At 44.4% G+C, this 20,421-nt stretch overlaps 2 protein-coding genes across 4 annotated transcripts in view; both read left to right on the forward strand.

Moving 5' to 3' along the window:
- Window positions 1-5,359: 5,359 nt before the first annotated feature.
- FPGT (fucose-1-phosphate guanylyltransferase) lies at window positions 5,360-9,322 on the forward strand (the record flags this gene model as incomplete). Its single annotated transcript, XM_032117197.1, has 4 exons — window positions 5,360-5,489; window positions 5,585-5,752; window positions 6,635-6,727; window positions 7,492-9,322. Coding segments are annotated over 4 exons (1,854 nt in total), but the record flags the coding sequence as incomplete, so codon positions are not given.
- Window positions 9,323-10,451: 1,129 nt separating this feature from the next.
- LOC116447885 (serine/threonine-protein kinase TNNI3K) overlaps window positions 10,452-20,421 on the forward strand; it is a 39,828-nt gene continuing 29,858 nt past the window's right edge. For all 3 annotated transcript variants that reach the window (XM_032117605.1, XM_032117606.1, XM_032117607.1), the window contains exons 1-4: window positions 10,452-15,116; window positions 15,700-15,808; window positions 18,214-18,299; window positions 19,817-19,914. In XM_032117605.1, coding sequence (XP_031973496.1) covers window positions 15,077-15,116; window positions 15,700-15,808; window positions 18,214-18,299; window positions 19,817-19,914 — 333 coding nt within the window. In that variant the 5' untranslated portion in view covers window positions 10,452-15,076. The remainder of the gene's footprint in view (window positions 15,117-15,699; window positions 15,809-18,213; window positions 18,300-19,816; window positions 19,915-20,421) is intronic.

The raw sequence follows: 20,421 nt of genomic DNA on the forward strand, positions 1-20,421 counted from the left end.
CCAAAAGACATTTGTACAACCAATAGACAATAATATATTTATAGCAAATAAGTGCAACAGAAACAAAAGCGATGTATTAAAGGAAAAAAGTGCAGTATTGAAAAGGGAAAGTGCTGGGAATGAACAGAAAATAAGAATATTGAAACTGCTGCCAGGAGCAGTACAAAATAATCATTCCTGTCTTCCTGCATCAGCATCACTGTTCAGGGAGCACACCTGGAGAATGCAAAGCCAGTTTTTGCGACAAACCCCTCATTTCCATACAAGTACAAAGCTACAAGGTCAGACCTCAATGGGTGCCAGGAGTCAGCCCTGCTCAGGGTCCCTCCAGGCTGGGGCCAAGGTGAGCCCTGGGACTGAGCCACAGCCCAGCTGAATTGCAGCATGAAGCCACCACCCTCGCCATGGCAACCCAAGGGCAGATCTTCAGGCGGCTTAAATAGCAAAGAAAAATCCCAAACATTTAAAAACAAACAATCAAGGGGAAAACCCCATCAAAACAAAAAAAACCTAAACACTTCTGAGGTGCATTTGCTATCAGGGAACTTGGATCCAATCCTATCAAGCCTACTAAAAGTATCAGCACGTTCAGTGTAAAGCCTGGCTTAGAGGTTTTCACATTCTTGAAGGAACAAACCAGCCCCACACCCCTGTCTTGCTCTTATGCGTCTCAGGCCCAAAAAATACACTACAGTCAGAAACAGAGACTTTCTCCCACTCACTGAACCCTCCAGTGGAGTCTTCCTACTGAACTCCTCCACTCTGCTTCTCACCAGACATTTCTCAAAGACTGATTTACACTAGGAGTAATAGTTGTCAAATATTCGGTGATTATATAAAAAATAGAAACTTGTACACAACATTGTAAGGATAATACATTGGACTTTATGCAAGCATTTCCTCCACACTTTTTGAAGATTTTACTGTGGTTGGGGTAGGGTTCGTTTTTTAAAAAAAGACTGAATGTATGGTGCCATCTCCTGGACAGCATAACCTAATCCAGCAACAGTTAAGTGTTTTTCTCAAAAAACTCTGAGAGGTGATCGATTTTACTTCCCTACAGTTCATAGAATCACAGACTAGTTTGGGTTGGGAAGAACCTTAAAGCTTATCCACTCCCCTCCACTGCACGGCAGGGACACCTCCCACTGTCCCAGGCTGCTCCCAGCCCCAATGTCCAGCCTGGCCTTGGGCACTGCCAGGGATCCAGGGGCAGCCCCAGCTGCTCTGGGCACCCTGTGCCAGGGCCTCATCACCCTCACAGAGAAGAATTTGTCCCTAATCTCCAATCTAAATCTCTCCTCTTTAGTTTAAAACCATCCCCCCCTTGTCCTATCACTATCTGCCAATGTAAAAAGTCACTTTCCCTCTTTTTCATAAGTTCCTTTAGAGACTGGAAGGAGCTCTGAGCTCTCCCTGGAGCTTTCTCCTCTCCAGGTGAACACCTCCAGCTTGCCCAGCCTGGCTCCAGAGCAGAGGGACTCCAGGCTTTGGACCATCTCCGTGGCCTCCCCTGCACTTGCTCCAGCAGCTCCATGCCCTTCCTGTGGTGGGGATCCCAAACCTGGGCACAGTGCTCCAGCAGTCCTGCAGTGCCAGAAAGGTGCCCAGCTTGCCCACTCCAAAGAAGGGGGAAGGCAACCTGACACCTAACCCATAATATGACAGCACAGCTTAGCTTCAGACTGTTTATATATATAGAGAGAGAGAGAGACTTCTTTTCTGGGCTTTTAAAATTTATTTCTAGCAGGTATCAATGTCATTTAATTTGAACATACTGCCCCGTGGGACTCATTAGCAGTTTCACAAACTGTCCAGGTACAAACACACAGCAGATAAAAGACAGAATCTTAAAATATTGTATGTATGCCTACAAAAATAATCCAGGTGAATGATGAAGGTTGTCAGGGAAGTGCTCAACCACATCAAACATTGAAAACATTCCTGAGATGGGCTGTTTAATTATTAAATAAATACCCTGAACTTCTGTAAATGTCAAACAGGAGAAATGATGGAATGCTATTTTTCCTAATCTGTTTCCCACTGTAATTATGGACTCTATACTCCAGCTAAAAAGATCATTTATCTTCTGCTAAGCATTTCAATTGCTTTGTCTCCAATAAATTGCAGATATTACCTCTGACAGGTAACTAAGCCCAGCACAGACACAGCTGATGTGCCTAGAAAATATTTAACATTTTTCTTACATATGACTTTTATAAAATGTTTATAAAATGTTCTATTTTTGTGAAAGCTTTTTTACCATATTATGTATTGCTAAAAAAAATAATTTCTTATACCCAGAAAGACTAATTTTAGGGAGGGAAAGGTTATTTACAGGCAAATGTTCTGAACTGTATCCCCTTTTCTTATAATGCCACCAGTACAACATATATATACTAATATATAGTAGTATACAAATAACAACACATGTAAATTATTTTTCCATGAGCTGACCTGGCCACCGGCATGCAGTGGGGACATTTCCACTGTGACATGGATACACAGATAATTTATGCAAAATAAGCCCAAACCATAAGTAACTGCATGTGTGAGAACTGGGAAACTAATCAAGTAGAGACAGCGCTAATGAGGGTTGGCAGCCAGGAACAGCGGCTGTGCCAGGCGTGGGGAGAGAGGGGAGGGGGGAACACATCCGTGGGAACGGAGCGGGGCCGTGCACTGCAGATCCTGGGCACGGAGTCACAGGATCACTGAGGCTGGAAAACACCTCCAGGATCACTGAGTCTGTGCCCGATGCCCCCGTTGTCCCCAGCCCAGAGCCCTGAGTGCCACCTCCAGCCCTTCCTGGGGCACCTCCAGGGATGGGCACTCCAAACCTCCCTGGGCAGCCCCTGCCAAGGCCTGAGCACCCTTTCAGTGAAGAAATTCTTCCTGCATGGCACAACCCAGCATCATACCTGTTTATATTTTGCCCCCTGAAGCATGTAGGTATTTCCTCCCATTTTATGCAGCATTTAAAATCTAGTTCTAAGAAAAGGGACCAGTAAGAGCACAGATTTGCAGCACTTATCAATGCATTTAATTCACCTTGAAATACCAGATACTTGCTGTTGTGGGTGGGATTACAGGAAATCTGAGCTAAATCAGAGACTATACTTTAGTCATTATTTTTTATTGCTATTTAAGCCAGGCAAAGCAGAGCAGCGGGTCTGGTGTTACAGGTCCATCACTGCTGAGAATAAATAGTTTCTCATTGTGCCTCTGCAAGAGCTTAGATTACAAAAATGACATCAAATCTCAGCACTTCCATAAATATTGAGCATATTCCATCTGAGGTGTCAGAGGGACTCAAGGTCTTCCACTGGCAGCACAGGTCACTGCTGCTCACACTGCAGGTGTGGGAAACCTCTTCCTCACACAGTTTGATGGAATTTGGTGGAATAACTGTGCTCAGAATCAAATGCCTGTGCTTTTTTTATTACTGCATTACTCTAGTACAGCAGCGAGTGAAGGGATACCTGTTCAGTGACAAATTTAGCTCGGATTGTGTCCTGTGTAATCACAACACAAGCGAGGCGCCAGCACTGTGGGGGCTGTAGTGGGGGGTGCACTGCCAGCAGACGGAGTGGGAGACACCCTGGCAATGCTGGGTCCAGCTCCCCAGTGCAAGAGAGAGAGAGATACTGCACAGTCCAGCGAGGGGCCACAAATATGAGGGGCCTGGAGAATCTGGGCTCTGAGCAGAGGCTGGGAAAGCTGGGACTGCTGTGCTGAGGCAGAGAAGGTTTGGGGGGATCTCACCTATGTGTACAGATACCAGCAGGAGAGAGCCAAGGAGACAAAGCCAGGCTCTGCCAGTGGTGCCCAGGGCCAAGACCAGAGGCCATGTCTACACACTGACACAGAGAAGGGTCCCCTCAGACGCCAGAAGACACTTTTTCTCTGTAAGGTGGCCAAGTATCATAGGGAGATGGTGGAGTCTTTGTTGCTGAAGATACTCGGAATGCACCTGGACGTGGCTCTGGGTGGCCCTGCCTGAGCACTTTCCTGTTCCAGCCGACTGCTGCTCCCCCTCAGAGCTGTTCTGGTTTAACGGTGTGGCACTCAAAGTTTTTCCTATTGCAGACCAGAGCTTTGCTTTGACAGCTAATTCCTTCAGCCTCGCCTCTGGCATAACAGCTTTGTGGTGGAAGCTCAGGCAAAGGAAGTCTACTTTAAGAAGCGGCCTTGTGACTGTTACTGTACAGGATAACAGAAGCAGGCAGTGCTCAGAACTGGACTGAAGCACAGTTCATTCTTTCAGTGCAGCTTAAACGAAGTGAACCGACATGTAAATGTTTGTTTAACATTACTGAAATACCTAGTCTGAAGTTTTAAAAGATTTAAAATAATCCATATTTAAGCTCCGCAAAGTTATTCTATACAATATTCTATACAATATCCTGTACAATATACATAATTATTTAATGTATCTCAGCTGCTGTCAGCAATGAAAGCTCAGTACAAAAGAGCAGAGGTGTAGTTCCAACAGAACAGACCATCGTCCTTACTGGAGCGAGTAGAGAGCACAAGGAAGGATCAAACGGATCTTTGTGGTGTGCATTGCTCTGATTAGGACTGTTATCACCTGCATCACAGCAAAGCCTCACACTGAGAAAGCACAGTGAAGCATTTATCTTTTTTTCTTTAATCTTCTCTGTCAGTGGTTTACAATCATGAAAAACTATGGATTTGTCATACCTTTTTTTTTAACTTCATAAATTCTTTTTTTTTTTCTCAGTAGCTCCTATTGTGCTTTCACAGCTACTTTTTATTGTAAGATTTGTGTATAATGAGATCTTATCACGGCAAAGCCTTCTTCCATTCCTCTCTGATTGCATTTGGTATCCGTAATCTCAACAGACTGAATACAGACGGAATCCGCAGATCAAAACCTACAATACCCAAGGCAAGGAACCGCGGCGAGAAAAACCTTCAACTGGAAAAACCTTCCGCTATGTGACTCCTGCCAGTCGCTAACAGACAAAACACACGCTAACAGCCTGCAGCGAGTGCGGGTAAGTTCCGCTCACCAGTTCCCAGCCCTGCTCCGCGCTCCCAGCGCGCCCCGCAGGCTGCAGGTGCGGCCGGGAGAAGCACCAGCGGGGCGGGAATGGGCAGGGCAGGCGGAAACGGGCGAGCTCAAGCGCGGTCGGACCCTAACTGGATTAACAAACCGGGCGCCCGACTCCAACCCCCGTGAGCTCACGGAGCTGCCCCCGAGCCGCGCCCGCTCAGAGCGCGCAGAGCCGCCCCCGGCCCCGCCCGGCCCCGCTCCGGCCCCGGCCCCGCCCGGCCCCGCTCCGCCCCCGCTCCGCCCCCGCTCCGCCCCCGCTCCGCCCCCGCTCCGCCGGCGCTTCCGGGCCGCGTTCCGGCCTCGGCCTGGGCGCTGGAGCCGGGCCCGGCCGCGCCGGCGATGGGCGAGCGCAGCGCGGCGCGGCGGGAGGACACGGGCCTGCGGCTGGCGCGGTTCGCGGCGCTGCGAGGTGCGGCGGGCGGGGCGGGCGGGGCCGGCCCGCGGGGCTGCGGCGCTCGGGGCCGGGCGCGTCCCGGCGGAGCTGAGCGGGGCCGCTCCCCGCAGGCGCGGCCGCCCGGCCCGGCGAGTTCTGGGACGTGGTGGTGCTGACGGCGGCGGACGCGGCGCAGGCGGGCGCGTTCCGGGAGCAGCTGGCGGAGAAGCTGCGGCGGGGGGAGCTGCCCAGGGGCGTCCGGTACCTCGTGTGCGCCGACCCGCCGGGGCCCAGGATCGGTGCGTGGGGCCGGGGCTGCGGGGGGCTCCCCGCGCCGGCCGGGCCGCTCCTCGTCTGCAGCGGCTCCGGCTCGGGGGGCCCGGGCGGGGCTCGGCTCCGGGCGGGGCTCGGCGCGGCTGTGGCGGGCAGGCGGGGCGGCGTGGGGGTGCTGGTGAATGAGCTGTACAGCTCCTCCGTGTGTCCCATGGATACAGAATAGCGCTAACTCGTGCGTTACGTATTCGTACTTACCTTAACCTGGTTATTTAAACAGTTTGATTATGTTTTAATACACTACCCAATGGTGATGTAAAACTGGTCTCACTGCCCGTAATACTATCCTGTAATTCTTAATTCCTGTTTGCTTGGATGTACAAAGTAAGTAAGCTCAATATTATCTGCAGTGTAGAGTAATATGTAGAGGCTAATTCTCAGAAATCTGGCAGTTTCAAGTTGTAGAAGCACATAAAATAACCCAGACCATTTCCTCAGATCCCAAATCTTCCTTATATCCATACTGTAAATGTCAGAAGTACTTCTGAACACTGCCTTGAATCCATTAGTAGGCTTTTGTGTGACTTGTTTCTTACAGGAGCTGGTTTTTATGGCTGAGTTGTGGCCTATTTAACTGATTAAATGCTTCAAATGGTGGGGCTGTGTGGAGGTGACTGGGAGGGGAAATCACAGAATTTTCCCGGGAGCTGTCTGCTCAGGATGCCATCCCCTCAGAAAGCACAGACTTCCAGAGGGACTGTCCATCAGCTCCTGTGCGTGATCTTACCAACTATGATACGGTAGAAAGACTACCCCATCAGTGCTGGCCGGGCACCAGTACACCTCACCTGTCAGAAACAGGCATTATTGGAGCTCTTCTCACAGATACTAAAATACTTTTTCTTTAGGAAATGGTGGATCAACTCTTCATGTTCTTCGGTGCTTGGAGGAGCAGTGTGGTGATCAGTGGACTTCCTTCACTGTGCTGCTAATCCATTCTGGTAAATTCAGTTTTCCGTATTTTGCTCTTAAATTATACCTTTTCTTTTTTTTCTTTCTTAAAATATTAAAGTGGCAGAGGAGTCGGAGTTCCAAAATACAGTTCCCTTAGAAAAGTAACCAATGTGTCTGATAATTTGAAATTAGGTTGGTGCTTACAAGATGTTACTGTCACTTCAGCATTTCTTCTCAGCACTAAATTTGCTCAGTCAGTGAGAAAGAGATGTGATTCACAGGTGTGATTTAAGTTTCTACCTTGAAATATCCATTTAAGGAACACAACCCTTCTCGGGGGACCTTGGGCTCCTCATACCTCTGGGCAGGCTGAATACTTGCCTTCTTATGCACTTAGGCCACTTCCAGATCTGGAAGAACATCAGTTCTCTGCAGAGGAGAAAGAAACCAAGTGATAACAAGTGTTGCGACCAAACCTCTGCTTATTTGACTCATCTCTGGCTTAAAATTCCCATCAGGAATGTGGGGGTTCTCCTCCAAGCAAAATGGGTATCATTTGCTTTTGTCGCTTCAGCGACAGGTAGCTCTGAAACAATTTTAAAAGGTAACGAAATCAATCACAGTTTTAATATGAGCTGTATAAGGCAGGCTGGGTTTTGGACACAAAGTCAGATCTACTTTGGGACTTGGTATATGACCAAGCTGGGAGGTTTTTAATGCCTTTGTGTACCTGTGAAACAGCTGCACATGTTTAGTTTTTTGCTTACTTACGCACAGTGTCTCTGTGTAGCTAAAAGAGTCTTTTTTTCAGGTGGTTACAGCCAACGTTTGCCAAATGCAAGTGCCCTGGGGAAGATCTTCACAGCCCTGCCGTTCGGCGACCCCGTTTTCCAGATGCTGGAGCTGAAACTAGCCATGTACATTGACTTCCCCCGTCACATGAAACCAGGAGTCCTCATCACATGTTCGGATGACATAGAGCTGTACAGCACTGGAGTCACAGAAACCATCACATTTGATAAACCTGGATTTACTGCGTTGGCTCACCCCTCAGATTTGGCAGTCGGGACCACTCACGGCGTGTTCGTGTTAGATCTGTCCAGTTTTTCGGGAAAAGGAGGACTGGAATATGTATCATGCTATCGTTTCCTGCACAAACCGGACGTGGAGACAATGCAGCAGAGTGGTGCAGTGTGTGTGAGGGGAGATCGCCCTCAGCCCAGCTCCTCTGGGAACCACGGCGACTCAGGAATGGCCTCGGAGTGTGTGTACACGGACAGCGTATTCTACATTGATCACAGCACTGCAAAGCAGCTACTGATGTTCTATAAGCAGATGGGCACTCTTTGCTGTGAAATAGATGCATATGGTGACTTTCTGCAGGCACTGGGGCCTGGAGCCACTCCAGATTACACCAAAAACACAAGTAACGTCTCCAAGGAGGACTCAGGGTTGGTGGAAGTGCGGCAGCAGCTGTACTCCCTCCTGCAAGGCACCGCCCTCAATGTCATAGTCCTCAACAACTCCCAGTTCTACCACATCGGAACTACTCAGGAGTATTTGTTTCATTTTACTGCTGAGAGCAAACTGAGATTCGAGCTTGACTTGCAGCCTGTGGCTTTTAGCATCTTTGCTGACGCAGCCACAACCTTGGATCGCTTAAGCATCATCCAGAGCGTCCTTGAGCCCGGATGCGTGATAGGGCCTGGGTCTGTCATTGAGTACTCCAGAATTGGGCCTGAAGTCTCGGTAGGGAAAGGCAGCATTATTAGTGGGTCCTACATAAATTTCAATGTAGACATACCCTCAAACTGCTTCCTGAGTTCAGTAAGTGTGAAAATTAATGATCGAGTGGAGTATGTCACCATGGTGTTCAGTGTAGGCGACGACTTGAAAAAGAGCGTGAAATTGCTGTCGGATATACACTCCCTCCAGTTTTTTGGGGCCTGTTTACCAGAATGCCTTGAGCTCTGGAGCATAGAGGCTTCAGACCAGCTCTTCTCCGGTAAGGATATGCATTTGGGGCTGTGGACTGCAAGGATTTTCCCTGTTTGTTCTACTCTAAGTGAATCGGTTAGGATGTCACTGAACATGCTGAATTCTGTGCAGCACACGTCAGCTTTCAAACTGAGCGGCTTTCAGCTTTTGTCTGTTGAAGAAATGCTCATCTACAAAGATGTGGAAGACATGCTGAAGTTTAGGAAGCAAATTTATGATGAAATCTGCCAACAAAGACAAAAAGGGAAGTCTGATTTTAGAATGAACAGTACTTGAACAAATCTCCTATTTTCATTTGTGGATGAATTGATTAATTCTTACTTGTAAGAATCCTGAGGGAAAACTACACAGATCTCTTCTCTGATCTCATTGAAGTAGAAATAAAGAAATTGCATAACATTAATAAAGCAGCAAATGCAGATAAACTGTTCTGTTGATTAAAGCAGGGAAATATTTCAGATCTGAAAACACTAACTGGTGACTTTTTGTGGGTTGTATGTTATGTCTTGTAGTCTTTGTCAGTAAGGATATGGTACAGATTAATTCATTAATTGTCTGTTTGACTGAAAGCTGCTTTAAAAGCTTTTAAAGGGTAGAATATTAGCTCCAGCAATGTGGAATAAAACAACTTAGGTTTCTCTGTTTTCATGCTGCCATTTTGCAATACAGTTTCAACTGGGTAGAGGTAAATTACTAAATGTGCTTTTAATTCAAGATGTCTTGTCTTGGGCATTAATAATTTTTTCTCTTTTGTAATTTTTTTATCCTTTCCTGGTTTTTGTCAGAGGATAAAAGATTGCCATGAGAGATTATTCTTCCCCTTGTGACTCGTAATAGCTAGGTCAACACCTGTCATCAAGACCTACTGATTAATTTTTTTTACTGGTAGTTGTTGGAAGCTGGCAGTGCAGTTGAGAAGGTGCCAGCTCTTTGTTACCCATGGATTGACTGATGTGGGCCATGCAAAAAACAGCATTTTGTATTTCTCTAAACTGAGCTGTTAGAGTCCTTGGTGTGGTGGTTCATCTTGCAGAGCGGAGCAGACACCGGAGAGGTTTGTTGTGAGCAGCATCACAGTGTGTATCTTCAGAGAAAATCTCTTCCGCTTCTCCCCCCTCTGCACATAGAGTTAACAATAAAGTCCCCCTGTTTCTAGTTTAGATGCCCAAGATCCAGCTCCAGATAGATAAATCTGCTGGTTTTAGGAGTATGCTGTGCAGTGCATCAGCGTGATTTGTCTGTAAACACGATGCATCTTTTTCTCTTGAATTTCTCTGTGGGTTTTCATGTTTTATTTAATGTTTCACAGTGACAGTGTTTATCTCCCTGCTGACTGAATTCCCAAATGGCACCTTTCTTATACCACCTACGAGGCAGCAGAATAACATCCCCTGAGTATTACCCACCCTTCTTTAACCTGCACTAGGTTTCTTCTTTGTTAATAAAGAAACCTTCCAAGAAGAGATTCAAAGAAGCTAAACATGGAAGTTGGGAATTGCTGGAGTTGACTTCGAAGGAATAAGAATTTCTGAGCATACAGAGGGTCTAAATGTCAGTATGAAATATTAGTTAAACAATGGAAGCAGTAGGTTTGGGAACGCTCATGTCCAAGATAAATGCTTTAAGTCACAAAGTGAAAGAAGTCATAAGAGCATGGAGTTGTCATTTGTATATCACCCTGTTTGCATGATTTATTCATCTGTTGTTACACAATTCATTTTAGGAGAAACGTGTCTGTTTGACACAGACTTTGCATCTTCAGTTGGAGACCAAACTTTGTTTGGCACAGACTTTCCTGAGGGTTGCTGTGCTGCCAGGTGAGTTCTCCGAGTGTTTGGTAACAGCGAAAGGCATCCTTTTAACATGGTTATCCACTTTAACTGTTATAATTGCATTTGTTCTGAATTCCCTGAGTACCATGTGTTGATTTCATTAGTGAAAGCAAACTGGATAAAAATAGGAAGTGGATTTACTTCTGGTGCATAGGTATTGGGAAAAGAGAATGAGGAAAAGCAGTGACAACAACTTGTGGAAAAGATTGCAGTAGGTTGGGCCAGCAGCAGCTGCTGCTGTAGTTTAGGGAGCAGTGGAATTCAAGACAAAAAAAAGGGGCAGGAGTGTCATCCTGATGGTACCCATGGACTAGCACAGCTAGCCCCCAGGTTGGATCTTGAGGCAAAGGTTTTAATGAAAAAAAATCAGTTGTAATGGAATAAGCATTGATTTACCAGGTAAGAAACATTGCAGTTCCTTAAGTCTGTATGTCACCCAATGCTTTCCTCTTACACTGAGTATTTTTGTCTCAAAATGAGAAGGCAGATTTTGGTCACTATTAGCCCTGGATAACATCAGCAGGTTTCATGGATTTACTCCACAGGTATTGGAATATCTGGTGGTGTACCATTTTTCATTTATAAACTGCAATCAAGTTTAATGTAAAAAGTTACAAAAAACATTAAAATATATGTTTTATTTATACAGGGCAATATTAATTATTTTCCCATATGTTTTTGTCTCACATAGGGCTCTGTGTGTGCAAGTTCATTCTGTAAATTCATTCTTGGATTCCACACTTGGCCATAAACACTTTTTCATATGTAGGCTTCCACTAATTTTCATTGAGCAACAGATAGTATATATTTGCCCATTAAATTTCTAATGCATCCATCATCCTTGGTGGTCTTACTATCAATAAAGAGATCATTGTGAAGTTGGAGATTAGAAAGTTTACGGAACTATTCAGAGGAAAGGGCCTGTGCTGTAGGGAATGTCAGTGCATGGAGGTTTGTAACGGTACTGGCACTCTTAACGTGCAGCTGTCCAGGGCTGGGAGAATTTAAAAATTAGAATGCACATCCATTGTACTTTGGTGAATTTTGTTGAAAAGACTCGGCAGACAAGAGACCTGCTTTTGTGCAGCCTCTTCTGTGAGGTTGAAATGTGGCTTTAACCCACCAGCTACAGAGAACAGCTGGTTCTGTTGAATTTCCTGTATCAGCTTCAGACCAAAAACCCAGAGCCTTCATGAATTCTGTGTTTGATGGAACTCTTTGCTGTTTCTCCCCATTCCTGGAGGGGTTTAAAAGCCATGTGGATGTGACACTTGGAGACAGAGGTTAGTGGTGGCCTTGGCAGTGCCAGGGGGAATGGTTGGACTTGATGGTCTGGGAGGGCTTTTGCAGTCCAAATGCTTCTTTGATCCTACGATTCTCTCTAGTGCAGCTATTTATGAAGTGTGTGCATTTTTAGCTATAACAAATTGCAGTCCTTACAGCAAGGGTTGTGTTACTGTGTGAGCACATGTTATTAAAATCAAAAAGCCTGCAGACCAGACCCTTCCTGACGTTAACAATCCAAGTCTGATGTATTCAATCCGTGTATGTATTTTACCTGTATTGCATTTACAACTTGAGGTACTCTTTGTATTCCGCAGTCTGCTGTTATTGTAAATGACAACAATTTTCTCATGCAGCCAGCTGGGATAAGTGTGTCCCAAGGAAACTGAGAGACTTGTGCAAGGCCACCCATTAAAACTTCACAGCAAGATCGTAGTAATTTGGGGGTTGCTGGTTTCCAGTACCAGGTTCTTAAGACCGTCACAGGATCCTGGCCCATGATTTTCCTGCAGTCTGAGTGATGAAGGATGCAGTACTGAGAGTGCCAGGCATGCAAAACCTTCTGTGGATGGAAGTCATCTGCTGAAACCTAGAGTTTGATTTTGGTTGAGCCTCATAGTTTCCCAGATGGGTGCAGTGTTCGTATGTCCTCTCGATCATTGCTTGGCTCCATCTATCCTGAAATGCAATTTGGGCTGGTACAATCTCAAACAAAGTCAAGATGAGCTTTTGATGATTTTTTTCATGTCAGCTTTCTTTATTTGTTTTGCTGTGTAGTGCAATAATAGGCCTCATAATGAACCTCATTGCAATGATTTTCCCTGAATGCCTTGAGCATGTGCTGTGATCAGCAGAGGTTTAGCCCTACTGTCTGTGTTACACTGAAACTTGAGAGGGGTTATTTGAGTGACCTTTGGTGCAGGAAACTGAAATCTGAGAAATTGGGCACTTAACAAAGAGCACAAGGGAAGGCAGCTGAAATAAAAATGAGCAGCTGAGAGGAATCTGTGCCAGAAGGATTTGGGGAGCTGACGAGAGGAAGTAAGCTCCAAGGATCAGTTGGATCTGTAGAGCAATGTTCATGCCTTGTCAGGGTGTTTTTGCAGGAGCTCAGAGGTTCCAGCCTCTTCTCATTCCCAAACCTCTGATGCAAGAGCTTCATTTTTTGCTCTCTGCACATGTGGAACTTGAGTTCCCATGCAAAGGCCTCTCTGGTGGTGTGAGAGCAAAAATAGCAGCACTGTTCTGCCATACGCTCTGTTCATCTGTAGCCACAGGGGAGCCACTGCAAACACCTGCTCCCTTACAAGGGCCACAGAGTTCCTCTATTTTCTTCTTAAAAATACGTATTTTCTTTTAGCACCCTTTTCATTTCCTGTGACATATCTGAATATCACTGGGATGGCAATGAAATTTATGGGAGCAACTTACAGCATCTCCAAGTTACTGATAGATGTGGATATGTTCTATGAATCTGAAATAAAGATAATTTCAAAAGACTTCTGTAAAGCCTCCCTGGGAAGGACATTTAAAACCAGAAATGGGAAAATAATTTTTCCCACATTTCTGCTGTAAGATTGGCCATGACAGCTGCACGTTCCAAACATAAAACTGCAACAAAACTTAAAAAAAAAAAAGAAATTTGTACAGCTCAGTGTTCTGTAAAATTCACATCTGAAAGAATTTACTCGCTGACAAATATTGCTCATGGTATTCCAGTGCTTCTTGTGGAGATGTTCATTCAAACTGGCCATACAGAGTCAACACAGTTTCTTCCCTGTTTGCTAATAGGCTCTACAATTATTCTTTTGTCTTCCTCCCCGATTTCAATTATTCTGCAGCTGCTTCTCACAACCGAGGGTGTGAATGCTCCAGGAATTCACCTGAGGCTGCTGCCAGGTGAGCAAAGCTGCTGCATTGGCATGGGGGGCAGACGGGGTCAGCCCCCGGAGCTGCCCTTCCCAGGGCTCTGCTCCCACCATCCGTGCGAATGAATCTTCACCCACACAGACGTTGGCAAAGGGTGAACAAAACACGACTCCTTTTTGGTGTATTTTCATAAAGTTGATGGTACTAGAATACAAGTACTGTGCAAGGTATTTACTTCTTGTAAAGCAAAGAATTTCATCTCTGTCTCTTCTTGGAAATCTTGTGCTCTTGATTTATACAGCTGTTGTGTTAAACTGCATTTTCTGTGCAGGATGAATAGGGCATTTCTTCGGTTCTGGGGTCTCTCTTACTCCTGTCACAGCTGGCTTGGTCTGGATGGAAGGAAAGTCCTGTTCTTCAGGAGAGGGGCTCCCGTGGAAGAAGGGGCCCTGTGGGAGAGGGCACACATGGGAAAGGTGTCACCCTGAGAGAGGGAATCCCGCCTGGGAGCGTATCTCCAGCTCTCCCAGTTGTTTGGCGACTGGATGTAGGAATCAGTTGCCAGGCTGGTGCCTTTCTGCAAGTAATTGGTTGAATATCACAGGATACATTGTCACAGCAGTTCAAACTCTTCTGAAATAGATCCTTGGATTCATATGTAAATTTGTGCAAGTAAATTGATGAGCTAGTAGTGCCAGGAGCTGTCAAGGCATCGAGGTTGTTACAGTGGGATGCAGCATGCAGGAGGTTTTAGAGATGCGTGTTCTATTGAGATGTCGGCTTGCCTGAAATCCTTCACTGAGATGAGAACTCACACACGGAACAGCTGCCAAGGTCAATCACCACACTTTAAATACATAAATACATAAATATATAAATACATGAATATAAATATTTATGTGTGTATATTTGCATTTCACTTTGAATTATATCTTGCACTTCCTAAGTGCCATACCCAGATGCTCCCAGGGCCACCCCCTGTGTCAGGGGGTTGTGAGTTGCAATCATCCCCGACCTCTCCGAGCTGGGGACCCCCTGTGCTCCTTGGGGATTCCCACAGAGCACCTGGCATTCAGCTGCTTAAATTCCATTTTCTCTACAAAATCGGTAGCAAGCTGCCAAATTACCACTTCCCACTAGTTTTAAGTGTTCAACAGATGAAGGCAAGTGTTTGTGTGAGAAAAAACAGGAGATTTTTAAGCAAGCTGAGTGGGTGTTTCTGTGACTTCAGCCGTGTGGACAGCACAGGCTGTTTCGCTCCATGCTATTGTTGCATGACATTCCTCTTGGCACAGTGTTTATTTTTAGCCAGAGACTATCACAAGTATTTTTCAGCAGGACTGTCACTGCCTCTGAACAGGGAATCATATTACTGCAAGAACTTTGCTGAAACAAAGAAGATATATTGGACAAATGGGAAATTATAAATCTAGACCAACCCAGACTTGCACGGGTAACTAATGTCACTTTTTTACAGGCAATGTGCCATCCATCCATCGGCAAGGAGCAAATGGTATTTCGGGAGATAACTCATTGCTGGTTTACTCTTGAGTTCAAGGCTCAGGTATTGTTCTTGACTTAACCCAGATACAGACTGTGAAAGAAGACAAAAAGGACAAAAAAAGCTACTAAACTAAATTTAGCTGGGCAATTATATAAGATCATATTAACCTATATTACTATGTTGATTTAACTCATACTTCATGAGAAAAGCCTTTAAATCTCCAACCTTTTTCTGCTGTGTGCCTGTTTAGGAAATGAGAGCTAACAAATGCAACCGGAGCTTTAAGTTTTCTCTTAAATATTAGTTAATATTAAGATATTTCTGGTAAGGATTCATATGCACTGTCTCTGAAATCCTTGTATATATTTCTGTATTGGCTGCAGCAGGAGCAGTTTAATAGCTATTTTAAACTTTAATAGAAAGATATATGAAATTTTACAATTGGATGTTAAAAAATTGAGAGTTTCGGTTACAGGGACATTATGACTTTTGTGCTTTGAAGTGTTTTATCAATTAGGAGTTTTTGTTGTAGATGAATGGAAGAAGAAAGTCAGTGAATCCTATGCCACAGTCACAGAGCGGTTGGAGGACGACCTGCAAGTCAAGGAGAAGGAGCTGGCAGAGTTGAAGCATGTTTTTAGGTAAAATATTCCGGGAATCTGTTTATTGATTTCTTTCAAATGACTATTTGCTATCGAACAGTATTTTCAGTCTCAGGTGTTTTTTATGGACAGAGTTTCTCGTGTATGGAATGCACGTTCTTTATGTCTATTTTTGGGAATACGTCATCACAGTGCTGGGCAGAGCCCCACAGCAGAGTACCAAAATTAGTGGCTGCTGATTATTAATGCCAATATTTTACAACAAACACCTATATACTTTCGTAAATTAATTAGCATTAGTAGAATGTCTGATTTTGCTGTGCACTTTTCAGTTTTGCGCATGTGTTTCTGCAGCCAGGAATATTGCTGAAGTATCACACTGTAAACAAACACAAAAGTAGTGGATTCAAAATTAGGATTCTACTGGTTTTCTCAGGGTAGCACATGCTCCCCCACAGGCTCACCCAACCAAGTAATGCCCTGACGTGTTCATTACCTGCAAAGCTCCAGTGCAGCAAACACCCAGCTCACAGACTGGAAGTGAGTTGAGAAAATGACCAGGCAAATAATTTCAGACATCAAAATCCCTTGAAGAAACAGGGGATTCTAATCAGAAATAAATCACAAGATCAAAAAAGCCAGATATACCTGGCTGTATAAATTATTCCTCATGCTCCATTTCAGCTGCCACTGCTACCACTGTTTGAGCCACTGAGCTTTCTCTGCAGGGTGCTGACTACTTCGGTTATGCTTCAGTTAATTACTTTCCTCATTTTAATCCTGTTTAGTAGTAAAATTGATAATTTTTACAAATTGGAGCCGGGGTACTCTTTATTTTAGATAATCAAGACAAGGGAGTATATGGTGGAAGTGCTAACTCCCTGCACTAAGCATAAGAAGAAATTAAAACTCCCTTCAAGGTTAGCAGGGCTCTGGCAGCTCAGCTCAGTCTGTCGGACCAGCCCAGGTAAGCTTCAGTGTTAGCAAATCTCTTCAGCTACAGAGCCTTGCTCCTCTCTCCATAGCAGGGGGAACTGATCATCCTGAGGACAGTGCAGTGGGAAGGCTTTTCTTTGTAGGTCAGGCTTTAAGAATCAGCCAGTGATTTAGTTTCCAAAAGTTGCCCTCACCCATGGGGGAAAAAAATGTTCCTTACCGAAGTGGTTTTAATATAAGACATCAAAAAATGAGCTCCCCTGGCATGTGAAACCCTTCTAAGGAATGCATATGAGAATCTAGACTGATTGTGGAATCATTCTCTCTGAAGCACACAGTTTTGGCAAATAAGTCCATTTTTTGCATAAACAGTAACTGTTATACTCTGGTTTTATCCTTTTCAAATCATGCACTGTTTCTGCACATCATAAAACGCCCAATATGGAAACACAGGTTTTAGTCCAGCTTCAGAGTGATGATATACAATGAACAAGTAGGTTAGAGCATAGACTTAACTGACAAAACAGAAGTAAAGACAAGTCTCCATCTTTGTCTGCCTTTTAAATTCTATTTAAAGAATAAATTATTGAAATATTTATTGAAAGAAAACCCCAAGTGTCCCCTTTCTTAATGGGTCATCTTGCTAAGGGGAGCTCAGCATAAGTTTGTATTTTAAAATTAGAGAAAAGTACTGAAACATTACTTTTTATTGTAACCTTGTTAAATATATTTAATGGTTGCTCCTCCCTCAGGGTGGGTTTATAGTTACACAAACCCTGCAAAATCAGGGTCATGGATGTGCTGATACGGAATGGAAAATCCCAAACTTCTATGGGCAGGCCAAAATCAAGATTCTCCAAAGAAATATTAACTATAGGTCTATTTAGTTTTCAATAACTGTAATTACTTAGAGTGTTTGATGGATCAGTAACAAATCAGTCTGTGCTGAAGGAAACCTACAAGGCTTGATGACAAAAGCTAAAATGTCCAAGTACCATTTCATTTAACAACTTGTAAGCGAGCACAGTGATCACTGTCCCTGTGATCCCATTTGGGGAGTATAAACTCATGTTTTATAGGCTTTTCCTGATTATTCTTTTCACTTAGCAAGATGGTCCCTGCTCCATGCATGCCGTACTCACCATTTTAGAATCAATACACACATTTAAAAAATACTTCTTAATTATTACTGCATTACAAGAGAAGCTGAGTTTGTATGGATTATTTATATTTTTAAAGAGTCCTTCCTCTTATTTCCCCTAATTTAGATACATTTTGAATGTATATATTGTGATTGCATAGCAGGATTTCTCAGAAAACGATAAATCTGGACCACTCAACCTGATAGTAGTAAAGTATTTCTAGATTTACAGACTGTAACCTGGGTATAAATTCAGCCTTGTGTCTCAAAAAAATTACATTGAGATTTTTCTTTTAAATGTTTCCCACATGCAAGAAGCTGTGCTGAAAGATGAAAGAAGTAATCATCTGTAAAATCCCCTTTTCAGCTCTGATGAAGCCTTCTGCAAAGTCAATCTGAATTACCGCACGGAGAACGGGCTCTCGCTGCTCCACCTGTGCTGTGTGTGTGGGGGTAGGTGTCTGCAACAGCGTGGTGAGACACTGGGGACAATTACTGATTTCTTCTGGCTGGAAGTGTCAGGAGGACTGTGTTTTCAGGGAACTTCTCAGATGGAGAAGCAGCTCTCAGCCTCACTCTAAGCTGCACTGCCAGAGGGCTGCACTGAGTTACAAAGAGCCCCATAACAGCTGATTCTTCAGTCTGACAAAAGTTCTGGTTGATGATGCAGTGTGATTTACTACAGGGGTTCAACTCATTCAAAATTGCTTCTATATCCATTCGTTAATCTACACTCATTACGGAGCATGGCTCCACATTTCTGGATTCTGTCCATGGCTCAAGCTCCAGGACAGGGACATTGTTGGAGCAGCACTTTGCCATACTTAAACCACCAGTTTTTCTAGTGTAATGAAAATACCTGTATTTTATTTCACATTGATTAAAAGAAGAATAACTGAAATGCTTTAGTGACAAACATCAGCTGATAGGGCTTTGGCAGATAGGAGATCAGAATACACAGGAGAAGAGGGCAAGATGTGTTCTGGGATGCTCATAAAAACGTACTAATGGTGGGATTTTCCACTTGGATCCACACAGCTGCTCTGTTATCCACACCAAGTCATTAGTTCATGCACTTGCTTTGCTCTTGTTATACAGTTTTCAGCAGAAATTGGCTAAGAGAGGCAAAGAGACTTTTACCCTGAGGTTTCAGCTCTGCGAAGTACTGACTAATGACATGCATAAGTGATTTTATCAATCTTTGTTAGATGTTCACCACGTGGAACCACCTGATCCTGCACTGCTGAAAACCGAGTGGATCTTCACTTGCCACTTTCGAATGCAAGAGCCTATCCAAAGATGGCATCAATGCATGGGAACATTAGAGCAGTTGGGGTAGCTGAGAGGAAGAAAGCACACACGAATTATTAGTTATGTGAACACTTGGAGGAGGCCAAAGAGCTACTAGAGCTGACATTGTCCTTGGTTACTGCCACAACTATTCAGAAGGCAGATGAATTTATTGAATTTATTTATGTATTCACCATGCATCAAAAAGGTCAGAGCAAAGCTACTTGCCTGTGTGGACCTACATTAGCACTCCCCAAAATGACTGTCCCTGTGAGGTTGTCCTGCGTAGGGAGAGCAGTGCTCCAGTTGTGAGATGGCAAAGGAGCTCAGAGACTGAGGAACCAGAGGTTCCAGAAGCACCTTCTGGTTCATGGAGCTCTTTGCAGCATGGTCTGGATGTTAAAGGAGGAGTTTGCTTCTCTAGCAGTTCAGCTAAATCCTCATTAAAGTGTGAACAAACAGTGAGCTGGTATGTGGCCAGACTTCCAATTGTCCTGGCCAATGAGATATTTCCATCAGCCTCATCATTTCAAGGTTTCAAAAGATGTATTTTATTACTTGCCTCAGGTCAGCAGTCGAGATACCTATTTCTCTGCTTTCAAACTCACACAGGAGCTTCTTACCTCATCTGCATGTTCTTTCCTTTAACTTCCTTTTTTTTTCCACTTTTCTCTCTAAAGGCAACAAATCACACATCAGAACTCTCATGCTGAAAGGGCTGCGCCCATCCCGACTAACGAGAAATGGATTTACAGCTCTGCACTTGGCAGCTTATAAGGTAAATGATTTTAAATAGAATTGATGACAGGAAATCAGAACTGAGCAACTGATTTGTCTGAACTGTCTAGATGAGCTCTCTAGTCATTATTTCTGGTGAAAATGTAAATTTCACAATTGTGGTGCATAGGAAAATGCCTTTTTAGGAGCCCATGCACAGGAAACAGCATGTGCTTTTGCAATGTCATCCACGGGGTAGGATATTGCTTTGGAATTACTGATGCAGACATTCAATGCAACTCAAGACAGAGGAGTTGTCCAGTGCCGCCATAAAATCAGGATAGAGACTTTTCTAACACACAGGCTTTAGTACAGCAAAAGAGAGATGTCTGGTGCCTGGGACAAACCTTCCCCCAGCCTCTCCTTGCACCCTGAGCCCCTGGACCACGGCTGGTCCCTCTCCATCAAGGCCAGTGGTGTCACAGCTGGAGAGGCCAAGGGTGGGGCTGCTCCCTTCAGCTGTGAGAGCTGTGTCCCAGGAATGATATGGGTTAAATCCATGGCTTTT

This window comes from Corvus moneduloides, chromosome 9 (genome assembly GCF_009650955.1).
Source record: "Corvus moneduloides isolate bCorMon1 chromosome 9, bCorMon1.pri, whole genome shotgun sequence".
NCBI classification, from domain to species: Eukaryota; Metazoa; Chordata; class Aves; order Passeriformes; family Corvidae; genus Corvus; species Corvus moneduloides.